This window comes from Scardinius erythrophthalmus (assembly GCF_964197995.2).
Source record: "Scardinius erythrophthalmus genome assembly, chromosome: 1".
Lineage (NCBI taxonomy): Eukaryota > Metazoa > Chordata > Actinopteri > Cypriniformes > Leuciscidae > Scardinius > Scardinius erythrophthalmus.
Window position 1 is genome coordinate 70815902 of NC_138221.1, and position 26895 is coordinate 70842796.

Sequence of the window (26895 nt, forward strand, 5' to 3'; positions counted from 1 at the left end):
CTTTTTTGCAGTCTGTTGGAATAAATGGGATTATGGGTAAAGATTTGCTATTCTTTTATGTTAATTTCTTGCTTCCTCGTCTTCAATGCAGCGTATGTCGATGATATTGGCCATCATTTTGGTGTCCAGTTTTGTGCAACATTTTGTCTTTCTAATGAGAGCTGAAAGAGATGCTAGCTCGTCATAATTGGCAGGACAACAACACGTGAGGTCATAGTGATGCAAAAACTTGCATAAGCTTCTTGTGTTGTGAGGCAAGCCGTGAACTTTTTTCTTCGCTGAGCCATGCACAAGTTGTCATGACGACAGGGATGTTCTGCTGATGAAGTCTTGCTCCTTGTTGTCCAATCAGATTGTGGAGCTGAAACTGCAGCATGAACAGGAGCGGACGCACCTACTCCAGGCACACAATGCCGAGAAGGACAGCCTGGTCCAGGACCACCAGCGGGAAATCGATAGTTTGGACAAGCAGGCGAGGGCCGCCATGGTCCAGCAGCAAACGCAAACACAGGACTGGAGGAAGCGCGACGCTCAGGTAGGGGGTCCTTTCCCTTCCTTTACAACGCTTTCTGGCACTATTTGGTTTTGTTAAGTAGGATAATGTTACATTTGATGATTGTTTTTGTTTTTTTACGCTGTGATTTTATGACATTATCGTATTTTTCTGCGTTGCATTGCATTGAAATCTATTACTTTGTTTTTTAAATCGCATACTTTTTCGCAAAACTGTTGTGCGTAAAAAAAAAAACCCAACAAGCATTAAATTTGGAAACTTTTTAACCATTATGTTCATGTGCAACTTTCCACTGCGGGATTTCCTTGAAAATTTTAACATTTTCATTGAAAAAGCATCTGAAAACCACAGGCTGCCGGATTTAAGAAAGTAAATTTCCAAGCCCATTGTGACTGGGGCCTTTTATTGGGAACCGTAGGGTGCTTTCTTCTTTTCTTGGGATGTTTAAATTGGGGTTAGTTGTAAAGAGTTCTACAGTTCTGTTTGCTGGTTTAGTCACTGTGGTGCAGGTAGCATTTATCTGCTAATAAGCACTATTCTCTAATATCTGAAACTGCTGCACCAGACATGTGTTATTTAGACAGTATTCATGAGCCCATAAGACCTCCATTTTGGTCATCAGTGGGTTTCTGGTGCCTGTTGTGCCTAGTGCCCCGTCCGCCGCTTCCCTCTCCAGCCTGGATATCGTGAGATCCCTGTGGGAAGCCATTCGATAGGCTAGCCCCCAATTGTGGATTCAGTGGACTCGTCAAACCCCAAGATTAAATGTAAATTGTCAGCATGGCTAAATCATATTTATTGGCTCCTAGCAAGAGAAAGTTGATGCCGTATAGGACATAACAATCTATGATGAAATGTTCCAATCTGAATTGATATATTAGCGAACAGGTATGGTAACAATAACTTAAGCGATCTATATTCAGTGTGGTTTTTTTCTGTTTTGAGTGAAAGTTGTTTTCACCTGCTCAGAAAATGGAAACAACAATTTTTTACAGTAGTGCTATTAGTGGTTTGATATCAATTATCAATTTTCTTGCTAAAAACAATTTCAAAAGAGTTTATTGGTGCAATTTTCAACAAGGAAGATCATGTTTTACAAAAAAAAAGCTAAATAATAATAAAACTTAACAAATGAGAGTCAAAAAGTGTGTTGTTAAGTGTGGCCTTTTCAGTGGACATGTCCTATACAGTATTAGCGAAAAGGTGTGTTATTGGTCTACTTAAGCGCTTTATTTTCAGTGTGGTTTTTTTTCTGTTTTGAGTGACAGTTGTTTTCACCTCTTTTTTTACAGTAGTGCTATTAGTGGTTTGATATCAATGATCAACCATCTCGCTAAAAACAATTTCAAAAGAGTTTATCAGTGCCGTGTTGTTGAACGTGGCCTGTTCAGTGGACATGTCTTTCATCAGCTGGTAGTTGGCACTTAAAGGAAAGAGGTTTGTGGTTTGGCTGATATGTTTCTCTTCTGTGATTCAATGATGCAGTTTTTTGCCAAGAGTACATCAACCCTCTATGGCCCAAACCATCTCTATTCCAAATAACCCTCTTCAACTCACTGAGAGTGAAACGCAACTCATGGACTTGAAAAGATCCCTTGAAATATCTCCAAGAATATTGACAGGTAGAGAGCTGATGAAAGTTAATGCTATTTATGAAGCAAATAACTTTTTTTTTTTTACCTCAACCCTCAGAGATATCCCAAGTATTTATATTGATGATGTATTGGATTCGGAAAATATTGCGATGCTGGACTTTTAAGGTTTCAAAATTTCACCGCTGTAATAATTCAGTGTTACTTTTACTTTCTTGAGACGCCTAAAATTTGGAATAGGAAATCTCAGAGCAGAGCCTCTGAAACTCTCCAAAGCGTTGAGATCCTGGAATATTCCTACACCCCTCGTACACTTCTGAAAGTTTCATTTGGCTGTGATGAATATCACCTGGAATAGTTTATCTATGATTTACTGAATGAGCAATGTTGTGGGAAGAGCATAAAAATTGTTGACCATAAGACCCACTGTTGCATGTTGGCAACATTACAAAAATCTCAAAGGTTTATATTATTCTTTTTATTATATTATATTACCCTTTTTTTCCCCTCACTTTTCCGTCCGTGGCATTATTACAGCGAGAGACTTCCTATAGGATGCTCCGCATTTCTGTTTAGCAATCAGCTCAACAACATTATTGATTATACAAGCAGCGCCGGCTCTGAGAGAATGTGTGCATTTAGAGAGTGCCATAACAGCTACAGATAGCTTGAAGAAAACTACTCGGAAATGAGTGTTATGACCACAAGCCTAAAACAAGAACTAAATGCCAATTATTATATAAATTTTCAAATGCATCAAAATCACTTTATAAGCGATCCAAACTCAGAGCACCTGGAAAGTGTTTACTGCGAACTGAGCCGCTCAAAACACTGAGACGTGTCTCTGAATCACGCATTGCAACTTTGGAACAGACAGTGATGTTGTTCACAGTCCACCTTAAACCCTCTTGCCACTATAATGTTGCCATTGCTTGTTGACATTATGGACTTAAGAGACATTTTCGCAGCTGTCCAGGTAGCTTGGGAACTTCAGTAGCTCATGAAAACAGTCTGAAAACCTAAAGTGTTTGCATTTTGATCCTCCCGAGATGAGTAATAGATAATTCTTTATGAAAATTGTGGAATGGATTGGAAGATTAGAATTTGATCCAAAACAACATTCACAGTGTTGCATGTGGGGAGATTCAAATTGTAATTTGTAATATTCTTATAGTCAAAGCATTTTGATCGCCCCCTAGTGGTCGGCTGCAGTATATGTCATAAGCCCCACCCTCTCCATGTAATCAAATGGGACGCGAGCCAAACTAGAAAATCGAATTACACATCAATTATTTTTTTTCCAATGATGGTTTCGGTCACTTCTAAAGTATGTTCCAGTGTTCGTTTTTCCAGTAAGTTTGGTTTTAGTTAGTTATTTGATGCTAATATTGTGTAATGTCATGATTGACAGATGTGCTTGCGATTGAGTCTGCGGGAGTGTGTGCGGGACCTTGATATCGCGACATAATCAGAAACGACCGTTTCTTGAATATAGTGAAGAGTTAAAGGATGTAATCAAAGTATATATTGGGACAATTCACAGGGTTGAATTGAAATTATCACCCATTTCAGGTCATCTGATCCTGAAAATGATCCACAAAAATATTGCACTTATGTATTTCTCACTACCTTTGAATGCAGTTTTGAGTGATCAGATCACAAAGCATTTTTGACCTGTGTTTAGTGCTAAATGAGTGACAGGTGTAAATAAGCATGTAACTGCTGGGGCACAGGTCTGTTCATTAACTGTTGAGTTACACTTTCATCATTCATTCATTTAATTTATGCTAATTTAATGTAATTTAATTAGAAATCAGCCAACATGAACTCTAGATATGTCATTGGCAATTAAATACTCTTATCTGTTCACCACTACTCATTACTTCATACAAAAATTATGCTATTAAGTTTCCTGTGTTGTATTTCTGTATTGTATTTCAAATTTAGTGAATTCTGATTCAAATGTTGGACATGCATGAATAATGGTTCTCCGACCACTCCCCTCATATGCCATTGGCAAAAAAATAAACTAAAAGGTAGTCCCACCATTGGTTGAGCCAGTGTTACTGTGTTGAGCTGGTTGGATACTGAATAGTATCTGTTTGGTAACAACTAAATTAAAAGTTATATTTAGAGTTGAGGGACTTGAGCTTTGGGTTGGGTTTTATATACTTAAGTACTGAGTAATATTAATGAACAGCATGTACTTACTTTAGGATTAGGGTTTGGTTTAGTGTTACAGCATGTAATAGATAGATTAGATTGATTTTTTTTATTTGTCCTCAAGAGGAAATTTGTTTCCACCCTAGAGCCGTACATAACACAAACACACATAACATGTTAAATTATCGACTTATCATAATACAAATTTTTTTTTAAAAAATCACTGACATAAAAAGAAAACAAGAGAGCATAAGTAATGTATCAATGGCCGATTTCCTATGTATTTAGAGCTCGTACAGATATATAGACCCTTAAATAGATGGAGATAAATAGAAATAGATAAATAGACCCTTTTCATCACAAATCATCACAAATCAACATCACAAATCTAGATCTGAAACATGTTTATAACACTACACTTTGTTATATTACCTTGACAGTAAATTACAAAAATAAAGTTTCTAATACACCAGCTGAGAGAGTGATTTCACAAAATTCCTTTTTCTGACTGCTGTAATCAGTCTCTCTATAATTTTCCACTCTTTTCAAATGTCATAGGAAAACTGTCATGGATTTATTTATTTATTTGCTGTTGGAGTAAATGAGAACACAAAATGTATATTTACCCAACTATGACGAACCCCAAAAATGTGAAAATGGTCCATTATGTATAATGTACTGTCATCACTATAGGTACATATAACGTGTAACAAGGACACTCTCAAATAAAGTGTTACCAAGACTTGTTTCTAGTCCGTCCTGTACATGTGATTTTAATTTAAACATCACAAAAAGAAAAAAAAGTGATTGACAAAATGATTGATATTGGAGGTGATGTTTTTCACGTCAGTTCACATTCCATAAACCTTCACCCGGTGACGGGTAACATCACTCACATCTCTTCCTGGAATACACACAATGAAGATGAGCCATTCAGACTCATGTCTTGATGTGGTCAGGACATCAGAAGCGGGCAAGATGAGCCAATGACTCGTGCTTTTCTCACAGCACAGAGAGCTTTTGTTCCAGGTCGCAGTGACTTGTTTTCGCCCTGTACCGTTGGTTGGTCACGGCCCGTTCTGTAACCCACATTACATGGTGTCAGCGTGTGTTTTCCTGTTAGTTGCAGGAAATCACAGCACATCTGGTTTTACAACCATCATCGGAGACTTCATGTTTCTTCAAGTCCGCATTCAGTTTCCATTCAGAGGTCTGCTAGATTTAGCTCTATCGCTTCCCCTCCTCTCATGCGTGGCTGTATTGATCTGAAAGGAAGATGATGAGGGAGTTCAAATCCCCCTCGTCTCCGGACTGGAGTCTGTGTATTAGTTTCCTCGGACTCTGCCGCCCTCCGGGTTCCTGTTTTCTTTAGTCTGTTTGAGGATGAAAAGACCAAAAACATCAGGATGGTTCTCAGTAAATATAGTTGCCTGAAGCCAACGCAGTAAACCAATACACAGCGGACTCCAGAGACTACATGCACTTTAATGCCCATTCCACACGCTCACAACATTATATACGTTCATTATTACACGGAAAACAATGTGGACAGAATCTACACTTTCACTTATTCTGTCTTTTATCAGCCTGAACTCATTTAGTCTCGTTCATAACGAGCGATTTAATCATTGGTCGCATTGAATGATCTAGTGTTGCAGAACTGGACTTGGCTTTTAAAAATCAGATCACAAATGAGAAATAATTCACTCTATTTTAACAAGGATTGCTATCATGATAACCTATAATGAACATGATGAGCTATCGTCGAGGAGCTCTGATCACGCGACTTCACACGCATTGGAAATGGCTTCCATTAATATCCATTGATTCTTGATTGTTCTTGTTTAATTAATGCAACATTTTTGTGGTGTAATTATTATTTATGTATGATCTGTCTATAGATTGTATTTGTTTGCGGATTGAGAATTGCTGCATATTTCATTTGATCTGATCTCTAGACAGATGTTAATGTCTCAGACACTTACAAAAGAAGGAATCAGGTCATTTCATTTAAACCCACTGTACAGATGCTTCATTCTGCCATTCAAATCCATTATTATGTTTTCTTGCGATTTCATTCTTGACAAATTACGTTTTTTTTTGGGGGGGGGGGGGGGTCTAGTTTTATTTCTCATTAATGTAACATGGAGTTCAAACAGCATGGGAGAACATCTGAAATCCTTGGAGTCTAGCATCATACCGCTCTGATCGGCAAGTTAATGAAGCTGTCAAACTTTCAAAGAACTTGATTCCCCAGTAAGAGATTAGAACACAGAAAATGAAGGCAGACATGGCATAGGAGATCAGGCCTGCTTTCTGATGCGCCAAAAACAACAGGCTTGTTGACGGCGGTCACGTTGTCTCTTGCTCCAGCAGGGGGTTTGTAGTCAGCCGTTCGGATTGTCATGCCGCCCAAGTAATCTCAGAGCTGTTATCCAGGCACAGGCTGGCTGCCTCAGCTCCAAAAGTGTACAATTTAGTCTTTTCTTCACTATTGTGACGCATATCCGAGTAAAACGGCTTCTCGAACAAGAACGTTTATAATAAACACTGCAATATTCCATAGGAAAATATGAATTGTGATTTAAGTGAATGTAAACAATTGGGATAAGCTTGTGTATCAGTATATTGGATCTGTGCATTAGGTCTTAAAGTGACAGCAGCCTAATAAACCCGTTGCCGTCTGTGTCATCAATGTGAATCAAACAACAAAAGAAAAGGAGAAATTTACTCACTTATCTTTCATTGCTGTTTATATTGCTTAAAGGTAGGGTAGGTAGGATTTTTATAAAAAAAAAAAAATTCAAATTTGTTTAAACTGTCTTTATATACCAGTACATTAAAATGTAAGTGCTCTGAAAAAGAGAGTATAAAAATTGAGTGACTGTAGACCTTTTAATATGCAATAAACACAGCTCATTATTTCCATTCGGGACGAAACAATTGATTGGTTTGGGCGACTGTCACTCACTCTCGCAACCATGGCTACCACCCCTGTTGCTAGATCTGCCCATATGCGCGCGCATCCGTTTGATTTTTGTGGAGTGCAAGAGAGGCGCGGGACCTACGAAGAGTAAAATTATGGCAGAGAAAGAGCATTCAAAATTCAAAGCACCTGCATATGCAGTCAGCGAAGGCAAACAAGGCAAAAACTACTTCCTCGGACCCTGGTTGCCCGCACTCTTGAACGACCTCCTCTGCTTCGCCCTCGACCCCAGACCTGTCCTCGAACCGACGAAGCGGTACTTGTCTCTGGTGTTTTCATCATGGAAACTCGCAAAACACCGTATATGTTATGAATCTTACACGAAATTCCCCTTCATCACAGTGTATCTGATGGTAATGGAAAAACGTGTATCAATGCAACCTGTTTTTAGCTTTGCCTTATAAATATAGCTTGTTACCTATAAATATAGCTCGTTACCAAATCAAACAAAGTAGGCTATATTTTAAACTTTACCAGTATCGATATGCTAGCTTGATAGTGAGTACTAAAAGAAATCTTATTTGTTTATATTCATAGAGATAAAGTTAGGTATTTTATTATATGTGATTCTGACATGATGTCACTGCATGCACTGCGCTCCTTCCTCTCCACTCGTCTCAGGTAAATAAATGCGTCTTCCAGCTGAGCCTGAGCGTTTGGCATCGCGCGCTCGTGTGTTTTGGGGGCGTGGCTTTGGAAGGAACTAGGGCTGTCAACGAATATTCTAAATTCGAATATATATTCGAATAGTTTTAAAAAAACGAATTTCGAATGTGAAAATTAATATTCGAATAATGTGGAAAAACGCCCGGAGTAGCAGAGGTGCGGCTGTCTGCTTTGCGAGTGGGGACAGGTCACAGGAATAAGGCGTTAACGTTAAACAGAAACATTACTAAAGTGTAGGCTACTGTACTGAATGAACAGATACTGCATGAATAAGGTAGGTTAGATACAGCAGTTTCATGCACTGCAGGCTTCCACTGGTTTGATTATTTACCGTTTCATGTCAAGGAAATGTTATATGTTTACCACAACACAGCTCGCTCGGAGCGTTCAATGTCGGATTCGCGTCTACAGCGTCTAGTTGGACTCTTGAACATTTTGAATCCATTCGCGCGTCAAAAGCAAAAGTTTGAAGCGAAATTGACGCGCGGAGAGCGTGACGCCTCATTCGCGCCGCAAGACCCCCAGACGCGCGTAAACGCGTCTTTACATTGACTTAACATTGAAATCACTCGCGCCAGACGCTCTATTTGACGCTCCGTTTGGTGTGAACGCAGCATGAGCGTGAGGGCGAGAGAGAGAGAGAGAGAGTCCGAATGAGCGAGCGAGCGAGAGTGAGGTCTGCGGTCTTGGCCATTAGGTGATTTACTTGTTTTTGTGTAGGTAATACGTTATCAAATATGTTTAAACTTAAATAAACTACCTATACAAGTAGTTATGTCTCTTTGTATTAATTTGTCCTGTTATTGACGTAACGCGCTTCATTGACAAAATGCACAACCAGATGTTCGAATAGTTCGAATATTCGTGTGTTTTTTAGAGGGAATATTCGAACGTCATTTTTGAGCAGTTTTGACAGCCCTAGAAGGAACCCAGAAGAGAGGGGGGGGAGTGAATGGAAATAATTAGCCGTGTTTACAACAGTCGTGAGAGGTCTACAGACACTCGATTTTTATACTCTCTTTTTCAGAGTACTTACATTTTAATTATGTATTGGTATATAAAGACAGTTTTTTTTGTTTTGTTTTTTAGAAAAATCCTACCTACCCTGCCTTTAATATAAGTTGGTGTTAGCTAGCTGCTAATTTTATTCAATTGTATATGGTAGAAAATTAGACTATTGCTTTTTTTATTCTACTTTCTGATATTGATATTAAATACGAAAAATAATTATAATGTCTAGCAAAGAATGATTTTATCTTACAAAGCTATGAAATACAGTGGCAAAATCACAGGTTTTAAAAAAAATAAAAGAGGGCAAGAAAGTATGACAGTGTCCGTTAGCCACTTCCGAAGACCAATTTTGACACAGGAAAAAAACATGTAAATCGCTATCGTTAGCTCAACATGCTTACATTTCTCTAACATTAACATGATTCTTTCACTGTTCTCTCTTGTACGAGAGTGGAAGCTCATCCAACATATCCAAGTCATCGTTCAGATCCTTTTTTTCCCCCATATCAGGACATATGGTTGACAACTTGGAACTTTTTGCCAAACCACGACTGTTTTTAAGCAGTCATCTAATGGCATTGTCTTGATTTCAGCTGCTCTTTTCAACTCTGGAAAACAAAACAGCACCATCATGAGTCCCTCCATCCAGCTGTGATGGGTCACTGAAGATGGGCTCCAGCAGACGGGCTCTCACCACCAGATGGGTCCTCGATGATGAAAAGAGTTTTAATCTCTGGCCAGACATCACTGAAGCTTTTCACTAGGCTTCACGTTGAACTCTTAAAGACATGCAAATCCATTTCAGCCAAAGATTTGGATCGCACCATTCGCCTTTCATCCAGGATGGTGCTGTAGTCCTTGAAAATGCAAATTGAGGAGCATGTCACACATATAATACCTCAGAAATCACCATAAAAGACTCCGACCAATGCCAACAATCACCAGGTTACAATACATTAGTTCTCAGACAGTCCAAACGCCAATTTATCATGTTTGATTGGTGAAAACGAGAGCCGCACACATTAACAGTGTTAATACACTAATCCGACAAAACCCGACCAAGTGTCTGTTGGCGCTCTGTGAATTGGCCTTAAGAGAACAGGGACCGACATACTCATACGTCTTATCTGTTTCACTGAGCAATGCACTTGGGGATGTCTCACTGTTTTACAAAAGCTGGTTAATGCAATATACAAACTTCTTTTCAGAAAGTTTGATCCCGTTTTGTACACAGAATTAAGCTAATGACGATCGCATTTAATTCCTCATGGTATATACTGCTAGCTGTTAATAGTAAAGCAGTTTGGAAAGGTAAAGTCACACTGCTGTACACATCCGTATCAAGTTGGTGGATCACATGAGCTTCACTGTCTGTGTTCTCCCATTGGTAGTCATCACTGCTCATTTGCAACTGTTCAAAACTGTAAAATCATCTCTCGTCATCTCACATTGGCTTCTCTCATTGAAAATGAATGACTTCCTATCATTTTCTGCTACTCCGTGTAAACAACCTTTAAGGCATGGCATGGGACTGACATAGCATGCCATCTGATGCCATAGAAGAATGATATTTGGTTCCCAAAAAAACCTTTCAGTGATCAGTTCTTAAAAGAACCATTTTTTCACAGCAAGCCGCGCACACACAGTTTTTATGTGTTTGGCCAGGGTATTCACATTTTCTTTTTATTGCATAAATAACAAAATACATCACAGTCTGTCCTACATTCCTATCTCTCTCGCTTAATTTGAATTAAATTTGTTCGTTAAACCGTTGAAGTTACATCATATACGATGCGACGTTCTCTGTGGTTATTGCCTCTCATTTTCTGTGCTAGTTTCTCAGCTTCTTTTCATAAAAGCACGTCCAAGCCCATCAAAGATGCATCAGAAAATTCTTCCCTGAGTCCAGTTTAAGAGGGAATTATAGATTAAAGGCTCCTCTGAGCCGAGATCTAATAGCTTTGTGCCGTTTCAGAAGCATGTGGGCTGGTGCTGCTCCGCTCTGGCCCGTATTGGACCCGCGCGCACTCTTGGCATCTGGGTGTTTGTGTGACACGGCTTTGAAGTTCGCTGCTATTCCCCCAAGTGGCCGCAAAACAACTTCAGATGATTTTCCGACAGACGTGCCACGTGATGCACTTAGCAGTCTCCTCCCATGGATGTTTGGGAGCGCGAGGTGCAGGCGAGGGACTGCCAACATGCCAGACTCTTCCACATGCCACCATCTGCGCCAGGGTTAAATGTTCTGGGAGCGCAGATTATTTGATATCAAGATGTCACTTTATTATTAAGGACGGGGTGTGCTGTTGTGTATAAGGCTGTTAGCTTCAATTGTGCTTTTAATTGCTAAAGTACACCACATTTTATGTAGACTTAAAGGAATAACCAGACAGTTGATGGACCCCATTGACTTCCATAGTAGGAAAAAAATACTTGAGGGAGAGTAACTGATGACAGAATTTTCATTTTGAAGTGAACTATTCCTTTAAAGGCGTCATGAAATGCAGTTTGAGAATACTTCACCTGAATACTCAGGTTAGTTTATAAAGGTTGCAAAAATGTCCAATATTTCAAAAATAATATTTTCCATCCTCAATTTCACTCTCAATTTTAAGGGGCTTTATCACTTTCAGGAACAAAAGTAAACACCCACTGCTGTGATTGGTTAACTTCTTCGCCTCATATCCACACCCTCCTTTATAGCATGTCATTTATTTTGACACTAGAGATAGTAAAGCTTATATGTTTGAGCCTGAGTCAAATCCCGAAGTAGAAGAAATAGAAACAACCGGGTATATACAGATTTTATTAGCAATACTCAAACAATGATACGCTTGGTGTATTAATAGCATAAAACGCTGGTTTGACGTAAGCGAATCAACAGGACATGATGTCACAAGATGCAACCCTAAAAAGGACAGAAAAGAATAATTCATATTTTGAAATGGGGGAGTTATTTTTGAGTTCTGAAACTTGCAGTTTGTAGAGTAATGTGTAAATGTCAAGAACATTTTGGTTTCCATTTCATGACCCCTTTAATGCATCAAATGGTTTTTAAAGATATGTATTCTAAAGAGTTTTATTCTATGTACTTCATTAATTAATGTTCCTGGTCTTATAGTGCAAGACTCGTCAGTTCTTGTTATTTTAAAGAGAGAAAAATCATCTGCCTATCTATCTTAGAAAAGACATATTGCGCCGTTGCGCTTCAGGCGACCCGCGTTCGAGTCTCGGCTCGTGGATCTTTCCTGATCCCGTCCCCCTCATCTCTTCCTGTCCCCTCTATACTATCCTATCATAATAAAGACAAAAATCTGCGAAAATACATCTTTAAAAAAAGGAGAGAGAAATATCTGTTTATTTTCTGTTTGCGTAATCAATGTCACAGGGGTGTGGAAAAACAATATTAACCAATAAAATCATAGCTCAATTTTCACAATCGTATCCCAGTAGATACAATCGAGTCAATATTTCCTGCTGAATTTTTTACTCAGCTTATTCAGAGGTATTTGGAAATATATCAGAATTACAGAAGAAATGTGTGAATGCTGTTTTTGTGGCCTAGAGATATGTTTTGCCCCAGTCACTGCTAGCATTGAGCGAAGTTACGCATTCTCTATAATGCTGTTCCTACAGTATGTACTCAGGTTTCAGCAGTTGGTCAGTGTGTCAGACGGGTTCTTGACTCTCTGAACGAGGTCTCCGACAGCTCCATCAAGGGCTAATTCCCGTGGTAATGCCTCTGATTTCTTCTCTTTTTATCTGCTCTCTTTTTTACTCGCTTTCACAATAATGCAACAGCTCATTGGCAAGCAGTCTCGATGAGGTTTTTCATCTTCCTGAAATGAGAAATGGCAGTGGTACCTCGTCCCCATGGGTAACTGACCTGTGATTTGCTCTAATTTTGGTCATTAAATCAAACCGCTGACCTTTATGGAATGCTGAAGCTTTGATGTTGAACTCTTGTGGCTCAGAGATCAGAGGCTGTGGTGTCTGTTTCCCTCTTCCTAGAATGGGCACAATCCTCCACTGGTCCTGCTTGGCTTGTTTCTCTTATACTCTCTCTCTTATCCTCTCTCTCTCTCTCTCTCTCTCTCTCTCTCTCTCTCTCTCTCTCTCTCTCTCTCTTTCACTCACTTACTCTCTCTTCTGTCTTTAGTTTTTCAGTTTGCATTTGTTTCTGTTTTGCAGTCTAAGGCCCTGTGTCCACCAAAGCATTTTTTCCACGCGACTGGCTAATTTTTTCAATGGGAGCGGTGCGGTCACATTCTGCTTGTTCAACGTCATGACAACAAGAAGCACACTAACAGAACTAAATAATTTAAAACAAGAGCCAGAGCAAATACTGTACATTGTATTGACATTTTTATATAGAAACAACACAGAAACAAACTATCTGAAAAATTTGATATTTATTAAATTAGATAATTAGAAATTCTGAAAGTGATCCCAACGATATCGTTCCTCATATCTTTATCGTTACAGCTGTGGTGTGAACTCTGCTATTCTTTAATATGGAGAACGTTTTTACATCTTTATTGTTATCTTTATAGTTATTGTCCTTGGTGTGAACTTGCCATAAGTGTTGTATTCCCAGATTCAGTATTCCATAAACACAACGTATATGGGTTCACCTTAACAGATTTACACATGGCGTTGTTTGTGTTTCTCATCACCAGACCATCTCGGATCTGGAGTCCCAGGTGCGTTCTCTGAGGAAGGAGCTTCTGGCGGCCCACAGTCAGAGGACACAGCAGCTGACAGAGTTGGGTTTACTGCGGGAGGAGGAGCGAAAGCGGGCCGCTCACGACCAGCAAACCGCTCTGGACCGCATGCGGGCCGAGATGGATCAGGTGCGGCAGGACCTGGAAAGATCCCACAAGACTGAAAGAGAGCTGGCACAAGAGAAGGTTGGTGTGGACTTCAGACTGAACGGGCATTGACCCGTACTATCACAGTGTGTTTTGCTAGTTTCAGCCCAACGCAGTTTTCATTTTCACGTCCTGCGTCACGTTGTTTAAATAGCAAATGCATTTGCGCCCATCTGTGCGCCCATGGGCGGCTGGTCTGAGAACCAGGTGTGTGTTCAGGCGCATTGTTGGAACGTTGCTATTATGAGGAACTGAAATAGACTGAGCCATTGACCAACTGAGACCTGGTCTAAAGTCAATGGAGCTGTATTTTTTTTTTTTTTTCATTTAAAGAGCGCACACACACTGCTTATTACACACACAGGGACGCGCAGCAGCACACAAACTAGTCAATTATAAAAATAAAATAAGACTTACAATGTAAAAGATTAATATTGTGAACATAAAGATGTGGTGGATTCCGGCTCGTCCCGTAGATGGTCTGTTTAACCTTTAATCTTGTGCACGAGCAGATCCGTTTCCTCGCTAGAGAAGCGTTCAGTTTTTCCGCTTGCAAATTCTGCCGTGGAAATAGCGAATCCGCCATGGCGCGAGCGCAACTGGCTTTTAAAGGGACTGGAAGATGAGACTCTGTTGGGAGACTCAATTGGTTTATTGCACATTACATCCAAAAGAGGATTAAGAGAATAGAGACAAAACACACCCATTACTCATCTGGGACTACCAAACCGTTTCTTTTGATATTATGCAGGATTGTCTGATGTTTATGACAAACACCATGTGTCAATCTGACGATCTTGACTGTACTGTAATTCAAAGAGAAAAATATTTACGTCATTCAAATTTAGACTTTTTTTCTGTCTCAAATCTCAAAGTAAATTCAAATATGGTGTGCCAGGTTGGTTGGCAGTGTTGAGTTAACTGAGATGAACGACTGACACCCCAAATTTTTATGATTTCCCAAATAGCCAATCAAAAAACAATTTTATATGGCAGTAAGGTTATCTTCAGATAATCTGAGGATGATATTTGGTTTAGTTCATCCATAATCGTCTTTCTACTTTCTACAGTAAACATCTGTTTACATGCGCATGGTCTTCATCCAAGATACTTGTGCATCTGTTGAATCCATCTTATGTGTGGATTATTTGGTTTTATTTAAAAAACAGAAGCATGCTTAATGGACTCATGCAGCCAAACTGAACTTTATTTTAAGAAAAACACACGAAAAAAACATTATTTTCCCCGTTTGCATCTGTAAGGCCTCTGTTTATGCCAACTTTTTGACACTTGTGTAGATTTCCCCTTGTAATTTCACTATTTTCTCAACTTCTATCATTATATTTAGTGTTTCAATATAACAACATGAATCATCATGATATTAGAGTTGTGCTTTTTGTGTGATGATAAACTAGGATATACTGCATTTGAAGTAATTGATTTCAAAATAATCAGGTATATCAGTGAGCGAGCCGACTTACGTCAACATTTTGTTTGACGGACATGAATGAAACATATTTAAGAGTACAAAGAGTACCTACTTGTGAAAAGCGGTGGCTAGGGTTAAGTAACCACTGTCATAAGGTCAATTTATGATGGTTGAGTGGAAGATTTTAAAAAGAAAATAAATAAATCAGCTTGAGCATGCAACAAAAGCCACGTTTCCAACGAAATTACCTGGAACAATTTGTCCTAGGAACTTTTTTCCCCCCAGACCTGTTGCTCTCAATAAACTCAATATACCCTGAACCCCTGTCATCGGTCCATCGGCCGTATTTCTTTTTAACTCCATTGTTGATTCGAATAGCAAACAACTCTGCAACATACTTTTAAAAATGGTGGTTGAAATAAAATGCTGCATGGAGTCAACCAATTAAAATGCGGCGTGGGCTCAACCAATCAGCATGTTCAGCGCCCAAGTCCCACCCCTGAAAGTTCCTTAACTTTGAAAACACCAGTGAAACACCAGTTAGAGTGCCCCGAATTACCATCAGAGGGCGCTCCAACCCGGACAATCACCACACATCCACCAAATCCATTCCCCATAATCCTTTGCCCAGACCATCATCAATTATCACTTTCACCTGTGTCTCATTATCTTGTTTGCTCACTCTATATAAGCCTGGTTCTTTCTGCCATTCCCTGCGAAGTCTTGTTAGTTGTTTACACTGCATCTCTGAGCGTTTTCCTCTGTTTTCCATGTTCCTGGTTTTTGATATCTGCCTGTGTCCTGGTTTTCCTGTTCCTGTCTCAACCTCTGGATTTGTTTGTTTGATTGGACTGATTTACTATGCTCTGACCTCTTTCCTGTTTTTGACTACGATTGTGGATTACCCTTTCAATAAAACTGCATTTGGATCCTGTTTGTCTCGGAACAGTTTGAGACGAGCAGGGACTTTCTGAGGGGGAATTTTTGGTTTTAATTTATTTTGATGGTCCCTTTAACACATTCTGTTGACTATAAGTCACCGTCATGTCAACTAACTCTCATTAGAGTATTAGTAGAGTGGTACGGTTGACGTAGTTGCAAAGGTAATTATAGTCAGTAGAAAGTGTGTTGGAGGATCATCACAATAAAGTGTGAGCAGATATTAAGCAGACAGTCTACTAATACTCTAATCAGCTCTAACCCCCCCCCCCCCCACACACACACACACACACACCCCCAAAGTCCCAAGTTCCTGTGGAAAATTCCTGCGGTAAAATAAGCGTATAACTTATAAACAGATGAATACACAAGACAAGCTTCTCACCTAATCATGTGTGTGTTACGGACAATAGACACACACGCATGTTTACCGATGGCCTGTGTTGGCTTGAATCCAGCACTGAGGGAAGAGATCACGTTAGTATTTAATTCTACACATTAGCCCCGGCTCTATCAAGGTTGAGCATTGAGCGACTATACCGGAAATCCTGCATCCTCACAGTTTTTAAAGCTCTTGATTCCAGCCGCAGAAACGAGGCCTTGGAAAAGTGGCCGTAATCCAGCACAGGTTGGCCAGGAACCGGCTAAAGGTGGTATTGATCAGAGCGTAATCCTGATTAGGCCCATCAAAGCGATTAGTTTTCATTAAACACATGCACCACTGCTGACTGCACATCTGCGGCACATTAGCGTGCCATTTGGCCTCTTCATAAATCCTGGGCCTCCATTTTGGAGCCATATGTGAGTACATTGCAGCACATAAATCCCATCTGAAGAGAATCCCGCCTGGCTTTTCCACTCTCAAGCTGACACGTAAGGCTTGTTTACAGAATCAGTGTCTGTTTCTGCCAGCCCTCATCTGATACTCATCCTGACCTGTGTCTGTCTCTGGGACTGATTGACACACTTCAGACTAGAGCTGCCAAAGTTAATGTGTTTTCATGTTTTAACACTTTCATATTATGCAGTTAACACATCAATCATTCGACAATAAATGAGAGTCGGTTTTACTTTTGTAATACACATTCAGGTTTTATTATGATTCATCAATGCATATCATTGAAAATATAATATAAAAAAATAGCTTGTTCGGCCTCTCAAATTTCCAGTATATCCAAAGTTTAACGATTCAATCAAATCACAAAGGATAAAGTAAAGGTCAATCAAGCATTAACATGTTGTCGCAGTGTCACTTTACGAAAGTAGAATATCCAAATCAAATCAAAATGTACTTATAATGCACAATAAAACCAATATTTAACCACTGTGCTGTTTAATACCAAACTAATATAAACATAAAAAGTAAATATAAACAATAAAGACCACAATGCAATGAGAAAAATTAAAGAGTACATCAAAACACTGATAGATGATGAGGCCTTAAAAACTAAGAATATGTTGTGAATGTCAAAATAAATGCATTAAAGAGCAACTTGCAGGTTAGAAGACCCAACAAGTCAATGTATAGAAAAATAATGTAGGAACTAGATTTTCTTAAAAAAATTTTTATAAATACGCTACAGTGGCTTCTGGAGTCGTTTTTGTGAGAAAATTTTACTTCCGCATCTGAAAATGGGCGTGACGGGCGAGAGTCGTGACGTAGCACGAGGGAGAGCGGTCGATTCAAACAACAGGGAAAAATGGATTGCAATGACATTTCGGACACTGAGGAAATTGTTGACGGACCACAGCCATACAATTATGAGCCTGCTAGGCTGCCAAGAGAGCAGGGACAGGCCAGGATTAATGTTAGACAGAACATATTGGAACTTACAATAACAGAAACTAAGCTTTGATCAGGCGTTTGTCATGCTCATTAATATCCGCCCAGACTAACGTTACGTGATATAACTTAGTAGTTTCTCATCGAGAGACAGAGAGATATTTATTCCTGCTAACATTTTTTGTTCCATAGGTGCTTGTGTGGGAAATGCGAGGCAATGTTTACAGCTGAGGAAAGTCAGTGTTGCAGGGAGGTGGATGCATACTGGGCCTTAGTGGAAAATGCCAAACTTCCATGGTTGCAGTTAGTGTTACTACAGTAAAGCCATGGTGAATGTTGCTGATCTGTGGACACTGGATAGTTCGTTCATTCATTGCACAATGTTTATTCCTGGTTTCCACGTCAGCGCTGTTCGATCCGTTAATAACGGAGAAATGTGAATATTTCTCACTAGATCTCGCAGCGATGTTATTACTTCAGTGGCGAATTCTTTATTTACTGGATCTCGCAGTTAGGCTACAGTGTTGCTTGATCAGGCTCGCGCTGCACTGGTCCAAACTGATAAACAGTCCACACAAACACAATAACGAGTAGCTTAGTTTCGTTCCGCTTACATTGCGTTTGCCAGTTGATGTTGTGCTCGCGCCTACATCCGGCGGGAGAACCCGAAGATGTGTGCATAATTCTCCGGAGTGAAATGTGCGCCACAAACGACCGAGTGTGCGGTGACAGACGCGGCAGTGAAGTCTGCTCTCTTCACCTGAACAAAACGCACCCAAGAACGAAAAGCCTTGTTTTTCCTAGAAGGAAAATGATGGACACGATGTCCTGACAGGCTGGATTTTGTGCAACCAGCACAAACACAATCATTTACCATTATGGCTTCTCTAAAACTCGATCTAAAACTTTCTCTGTCGCTCACTACTGCTCTAACTACTACACCCACAATGAGAGCGCTGGCTGAACGCGAGCTCATATTTACCTCGGCATACGTCATATGACGCGTTGCTATAGGGGGAAAGGCGTATTCCAGAGCCTAGCACATTTTCATCAAAATCTCTACAACCAATTAGATTTCATTAGTAATTTCTACATATGTGTTTTTAAAAAACCTCTTCAGACAATATCAAGTATTAATTCAGTTATAAACCTGCAAGTTGCTCTTTAAAACCAAATCAAATTTGAGCAATGTCAAATGACTCCAGTAAGATAATCCTAAGTAATACCTGAGGGTACTTTTACGCGACAACGATATGCTCAAAATGGAGAAGTTTTTCCTTTGAGTTTTCAAAAATAAAAAGGTTTTCCGACATAAACAATTTTGTACTTTCTCTAGAGGAACACTCAAGTGAAGGGAAAGTCTCAATCACCATTCAGAAAAGATTTATTGTGAATGGTGACGTTTAAACATCTCCTTTTGTGTTCTGTGAAAGGTCAGTAATGTGTGAGTAACAATTTTGAGTAGAACTGTCCCTTTATGGCATGTGGATTATTAATGAAGAGATACACAACAAATAGAAGGCGTTATCAAGCCCACATGTATGTTGTGTAAGAATTGATGTTTGTGAAAAGTACAAACAAGTATTTCCATGATTACTAATACAGACGTAGATAAATATGACATAGTGAGACCGATGATGTTATCGTAGGCCTGTGAGAGTGACCAGGCTATTATAGCGCTAGGTAAAATAGCTAAACCGGCTCTCTGATCTCTCTCTGACCAAAGGCACAACATCAAACTCATTCCTCCAGAGTAAAGCTGCTCTGTCCTCTGAGGATTAACCAAACATCTGACTCACACACTATTTTTTCCAGTGTTTCGTTGCTCCCCAATGCAGTCCATTACATGAGTCATCCGTGGTGTTTGCTAAGTCAAGCATTTCTAGCACTTTTACCCATATTTAGGGTTTGGGATTTGAACAAACCTCTAACCCTAAAGGTCTTCAATGGAGTCTTCAAGCTGTGAAGATGATTTTATTGTCCTCTCTCTTCTTAAAAAGAGAAAAATAAAGAGGAAATATTGGGTCCATCCAATCCTGAGATTGCGTAGAGTGTAAGGAGAGTTCGCTGTGGGATTATCCCGAGAGATTCAGAGTTTACTTTAGGAACCAGTGTCTCAGTTTGATGCTTTGCTAGCGATACTGGAGCCAGACCATCAATTTCTGTGAACCGATTGACCTTAAACAGTTCCGGATTTTGGTACGGTGGCTCTGAATTGTCAAAATACCTCTCAAAATGCTTGCCACGGATGCGGAAAATGTAGAAAATCGAACCTGATCCCAATTTTTTTATGATGGACGAAAGTTTCTGAGGCAGTGTGTAAACGTGATTGGCACAACGTGAAGTCGTGTTTATTTTTTAACGTGCGAACATTGTGTTTGAGAATTTCGGACTCAATGTGCAAGTAGTAAACTTTGGTGCACAACTTGTTTGGCTTCAAACATAAATGATTCCTCATATTTCTTTTCTGTGCAATCAGACTTACAGTTTTCACCTGGCAGACAATAAAATAGCAGAGACATCCCATACTTCAAATGAAGTAGAGACCCGAGCCATACCCCATCTCATACCCCTTTTCAATCATAATAATGGTGTTACAGTGCAAGCCAGTGAACTTATGCGAGCGGAAGGATGGAGTACTTTACTACACATTACTACATAACCAGTGTTGTGTGTAACTCATTACAAGTAACTTGAGTTGTGTAATCAGATTACTTTTTCAAGTAACTAGCAAAGTAACACATAACTTTTTCAACTTACAACAAAATATCTAAGTTACTTTTTCAAATAAGTAATGCTAGTAACTTTTTCACATTTATTGACTGACAGCTCTCCTGTCCGCATGTTGAGAGAAATAAAGTGAGGAGGTGTTGTGTGCTCTAAAATAAGTAAATAATCGTTTCCTTCAGCCTGAAGATTATTCATTTCACTTTTGGTGTGAAAGGGCCTTAACATTTGCCAAAAATATAACTTTTTTGTTGTTATTAAAAAATCAATCAAGCAAACCCAGCGCAGGTGAGAAAAAGTAACGCAAAAGCAATGTAAAACATTACTTTTCATAAAAAGTGACTAAGTAACGCAATTAGTTACTTTTTTGGGGAGTAATGCAACATGGTAATGCATTTCTTTTAAAAGTAACTTTCCCCAACACTGTACATAACCATGTAGCCCACAAACAAACTTGCCACTTTGTCTTTGTTTATGAGTCTTATTCCTATGTTTGTTTTGTGTTGTTGTTTTTGAATACTATACTTGGTAAAGACATAATCCCGCCCTGGCCTCTGATGTGCATAGCTCATTTTTCTGACCCAGATCCGTATGGGAACAGTTTCCAGATTGGACTGGAATACTGGCACCCTGTTTCTGGTGAAAAGGGGGAATCGAAGGCCTTTTTTGGTTTCGGCTAGTGGGCAACGACGCAACACACCGTAGAGTTGTGGAGACGAGAAAGCACCACTGCATTGACATTCTCTTCAGAAAATGTAAAAACTATTTTTTTCTTGTTGCGTGATAGTAGAAACATCATTGAGATAAATCCTATTGGTTTCACAGATTATTAGCCGGAATGCTTTAAAGGCGGCTAATGATTTCGTTTGCGCGTTTACCCGGTGCGTTATCTCTCCCCGACTGCATCAGAGCTTCTTTATGTTTCAGAGGGGAAAAGTTTAGCTATTTTCATTTGGAAGTTTTCAAGCTTTTAGATTCATAGTGACTTGGCATGTTTCTAAGCTGAAATTTCTTATTCTTTTGATGGTGAGAGAAACGCTGTCCTCGGCAGTCAGCCGCTCTGCTGAAATGGCCAGCCAGAGTTTTGAAGACAGGTCCAGAGAAAAAGGGAAGGCGAAATCCATTAAATCCATGAATGGGTTTTCATGAAAGACACGGGCTTTTTTTGAAGGGGAGCTTGTGGAATAAAAATAATAAGAAACAGAATACCAGAAGCGATAAGATCATGCGTTAGATTGTTCCAACGTCAGTCGCTTAGTGAATAGAAAGGAAGATAAAAGTGAATTTATTCCAGTCTCTGTTAACAACAGAGGTTTATCTGGCTGCGTATGTGTGTGTGTGTGTGTGTGTGTGTGTGTGTGTGTGTGTGTGTGTGTGTGTGTGTGTGTGTGTGTGTGTGTGTGTGTGTGTGTGTGTGTGGCCACCAGTACCCAATCTCCATCCACACAGAGAGCCCTGGGAGCCTTGTTCCTCCAGATAAACCTGACTTGGAGCCAGTGCCTCTGATGCTCAGATGTTCGTTGTACTTTCTTCTTCTTTAGCTTTGGAGTAACGGCTATACAAATCATGGGTTCCTGTCCTGATTTCCTCCAGATTCAGGCCTTTTCATGTCTTCTCTTTCACTGCAGATTCCTCAACGTAATCTTCCAATGAGAAAACGTATTAAGTTCAAATCTGATTTTAGATCGGGATATTCTCTTGAATCACTGCATCCAGTTCAGTTGGATCCCAAGAATCGTGGCGTACATGAACATTATCTTGTATTTGCTAGTTTGAGAATCTCAACTACAAACAAACATAAAGGTAGATTGTAAACGAATTCATATTATACACATAATTTTACATAATCGACATATACACATAATGGACACCATTATATGAGAACTGAACTGAGCTAATAACTTTTTTACAACAGAAATGAACCATCACTGAACTTTCTTAAGCTGGATTATGACGCAATTTTCTTCTAGAAACAAACTTTATTGCATTATTTTCCTGTTATCTCTGTAAAGCTGCTTTGAAACGATCTGTAGTGTAAAAAGTGTGATCACAGCAGCAGATTTGTCAAATGATTGACCACAACATTATACTTGAGCAGTTGTGGGGTATTCAAGTGCATTTTAAAGAACGTGATTCTGGTATCTGTATCTGGTGGTGAAGTATTGCTATACCGTTCCAGTAAAGTATGGTTGCACCATATTAGATTTGCTGAATTTCTATAGTAAAATGGGTTCTAACACAGAACGCAAACAGCATGTACAAACAGTGCTGTCAGTGGGCCACATTTATTCTGTGCATTCTCCTCTAGAACAGGCATTAGGTTTTTTCTTCAAAAAGATCCCTATGAAAAAATCACTGGAAAATGTAAGACATTTAGCCACATTATTGTGATGTCCACGGCTAATAACCAAACCTTGCTGTAGATTTAATGCACCAGCCTCTATTCATCCTACGCTTTCATAGTCATCAGCTTAACTCATTTGTTAACAGGGGTGGAGGGATGAAGATATTCAGGTATTTTTATATTTATGGAGCATGTTTTGTTTTTTGCCAGTGCTAAATGAGCAGGAGTAGTTTGGATACTTTGGCTTTGTTTCATATGAGGATGACGGTTTGTCACGTTCAATCTAATTGTGTTTCGGTTACAGACATATTCTCAATTCATTATCTTTGACCTCATTCCTGCAGCTTTTCCACCCTTTTTGAGTCATCAGGGTTTCTCAGATGATGCAACTTCAGAGTTTAACATCAGAGGGATTGGTCATTTCAGGTAAAATATGAGCAACACAAACTGTAGCTGTAGGCGCTGAACTGGATGTGGCTGGTTCCCCTTTTTTTTTTTTTTTTTTTTTTTCTTGCCCGAAAGCCAAAGGCTCAAGGGATTTGCCCTGATAAAAGGCACCAGCCTAACTTACCCCGATACACTGGACCTGTCAGACCAAGCCCAGTGCTATAAATCTGACATGAGAGCGGGCCCAAAACATAGACCTGTGGCACCTCTCGTGAACGGCTTCAATATGGCCACGTTCTGTTGCATTCAGGTCACCCAAAAATAAAAATTTTCATCATTTACTCTCTCACACATTGTTATAAAGCCATATGTCTTTATTCCTGCAGTGGAACACAAAGTAGAAAAGTTGAGGAATACACTGGTTGTTCCAAACAAACAAACAAATAAATAAAAAACATAATAAAATTGCCTTGTGGTCCCAAATTTAAGTCATTATTTACAGATAATGTGTAGTGGATTAGACAATAATATTAAAAAGAGTGTCCAGGATATTGTTATTCTTTTTTTTTTTTAAGATAAACCTTTTATCTTTTCAAAGATTTTGTTTACAAATTCCATGTTTTCCGTTTTATTTCTGGATTACTTTTTAATGGTTGAATGCCTTGTTATTTGAAATCATGAATATTAAAGTTTTAACAAATAGTGCCAAATGAATTTTATTTTTATTTTATTTTCAGAAATTCTGTTGTCTTTGAATTTTTCTCGATTCTGTGTTTTGTTTTGTTTTTAAATAAAAAATGGTGGCAATCAAATTGCATAAAACTTTAACAATTTGATCAGTCTTTTAAAATGTATTTAGATTAAATTAAAACAATTCCTTTTATTTTTGGCAAACAAAGATCTGCGCAACAGAGGTTTATAGTTGAATTAAAACATGAAATATTGCGCGTTGATATTTTTTCTTAACAACTTTAATAAACTGTATTATTGTTGTTATTATTACTTAATGTACAATAGTAATATCATAATTTCCACAAAAATTAAACCAAACTTTTATTTTGGCAGGTTGTAGTAAGGACGAAGTGAAGAGTGTGTGTGTGTAGTATAATGAACACGCTCTTTCACACAGAGACATGCAAAACAAGCTGGCTTCATGTTTAAATAGCTTTCTTATTGTGGTTTAATATTCACAGACTGTAGTTCATATCGCAAATTTGATTAAGTGTGCAGGCCTACTTTGGATTTATTCAGTGACATTTTGCATTATACAGTAAATTCCATTTTTATGCCTGGATTTCGTACGCATTTTCCACATCACGGCCCTACTTTTATGATTTTATTGTTATATTCTTTCTCTTACACAAATGGTAATTGTGTAGTGCCACCGCATCTCTGCTTCCAGCTCCATGGTTTCTGTACATGCATGAGATCTCCATGGGAACAAGGTGTGCGGCACGAAACTGATGTGGTTATTTTGGTTTCCCCACTGTGACAAAGAACGCAAGAAAAGTGGAAGACAGTGGTAGAGGTGCTGTGAGAGATATTGCTTTGAAAAGTCTTTTTTTGAAAAGTGTTTTTTTCAGATAGCAAGAGCCAAAGTGAAGAGCCATGGTGGAAGCATCCGACTTACGCTAGTTGGATAGAATGTAAATACATATGAAGTGTATTTGTGAATGATCCGGGAGGAAGCTGTCATAATGTTTCACCCGCCGTCTATTTACACAGTGTTTGCGCGCCATCCACAAACATCCCCCAGAAACGTTCACTGCCACAGCCAGTGTTACAGAGATGTGACATTATCATCCCAGACCGCCTGCCAAGACCGGCCTCAGTGTAATCCAGTCCGCATTCAGGCCTAACTCTTTTGTTAATAGTTGAATTCAAAGGAAATTTTCAGCTTGATTCTCCCAAGCAAAGCAAAGGAGACTTGAGGGTACGTTTACACGACAACGATATGCTTAAAACGGAGAAGTTTTTCCTTTGAGTTTTCCGCGTACGGACGACACCATTGTCAAAACGATCCCCGTTCACACGGATCCTCGAAAACGACTAAAAACGCTGTATTCTGCTGCCAGGCCAGTAGATGGCGATGAATCGCTATAGACTGTCTTCAGAGATTCACGTTTTTGTCGGTTTACACGGAGACCGTTTTCAAAAACGTGCACTTTGAAACCCGTTTTCAGAAGTTTGCGTTTTCAGGCGCCCAAAACGCCGTTATCGTGTAAACGAACGTCCAAAACGCATACAAAGTTTTACGTTTTTAGTAGAAAATGGTGTTGTGTAAACAAATACCAAATACTGTGAGTCTGTTGCACATAAAACTGCCAGGAAACTGGTCAAGATGATTGCATGTACACATTGCGTAATGAAATGCACCTGTTGACAAAGAAGGATATGTGGCATTGGTACAAGTCTTCCATTGAGCAGTGACAGGAGGGATTAGAGCGAATCAGGAACATGGCTGCTGTCTCGGAGAACACACTTCGCTCACTTCAAAGACGCATCAGTGTGTTACTTACCCTGCTCCCCCACGGCACGCCTGTCAGCTGTCATTCTGCCCCAAGTTTGGATGCTACCTCTTTTTAACTTTATTTATTTTTTTGTTAATGCGCCAGTCTCTGTTTAACATTATGATTTATACTTTCTCACTTTCTTTCAATCCTGACGGAAGATGGTGGTGTTTTTTGGGGATGATGTTGTCATTGTTTGTCTTCACTTTTTTTCTTTTTTTTTTTGTCCCTGCAAACTTATTAATTTCTGTCAACTGGTTTCTCTGCCATTTGGAGATACACCAAATCCCATTATTTTTGGTCATGGATTACAGAGAGCAAAACAGTGGGAGAATATGATCAAAGACACCTCCCCATCACCTCGGAGTGGCAGATCGAGAGAGGGAAATGGAGCTTAATAGCAGAAAATCAGATTTAGACCAGCCAGGCATGTGGATGGATTTGGTGATTCTATTTTTCTTTCTTCTGCGGAGATGAAAGTTATGCCGTTTCCCCCCCCATCCTCCGGTTTATTCCTCGTTCTGTTTCTCTCACGATGGCTGGGAAAGTCGGTGACACAAGAAAAGCCTGCCACACACCGGCAGTGTAGAGCTGTGGAGAAAGCTCTGGCTTTAGACCGAACGCATCCACAATGCCATTGGCCCGCTTGCTCAGAGACTTTTATGTCTCACTGGACAAGAAATCCTCAACCTAGTCTTGTACAGATCGACTTGTGACACTCAGGGCCCTAACACTCATCTTAAGTCAATGGCACAGTATTTCTTTTGTTATTTAAAGAGCGTGTTAGTAATATTTGCCTATAGGCGGGTCCACAACGCACGTACACTCTGCTTATTACACACACATTGCAGCAGCACACAAACATGCCAAATATTACAAATAATAGGATTACAATGTAAAAGATTATTATTGTGTACATAAAGATATGGTGGTATCTGTCTCGTAGATGGTCTCGCTTTAGCCTCGCGCACGA

At 39.4% G+C, this 26895-nt stretch overlaps 1 protein-coding gene across 2 annotated transcripts in view; it reads left to right on the plus strand.

Annotated features, from left to right (window-relative positions):
* Positions 1–26895, plus strand: part of cep112 (centrosomal protein 112) — a 210447-nt gene that overhangs the window by 109234 nt on the left and 74318 nt on the right. For both annotated transcript variants that reach the window (XM_081363687.1, XM_081363688.1), the window contains exons 20-21: positions 353–535; positions 13612–13842. In XM_081363687.1, the coding sequence (XP_081219813.1) occupies positions 353–535; positions 13612–13842 (414 nt within the window). The remainder of the gene's footprint in view (positions 1–352; positions 536–13611; positions 13843–26895) is intronic.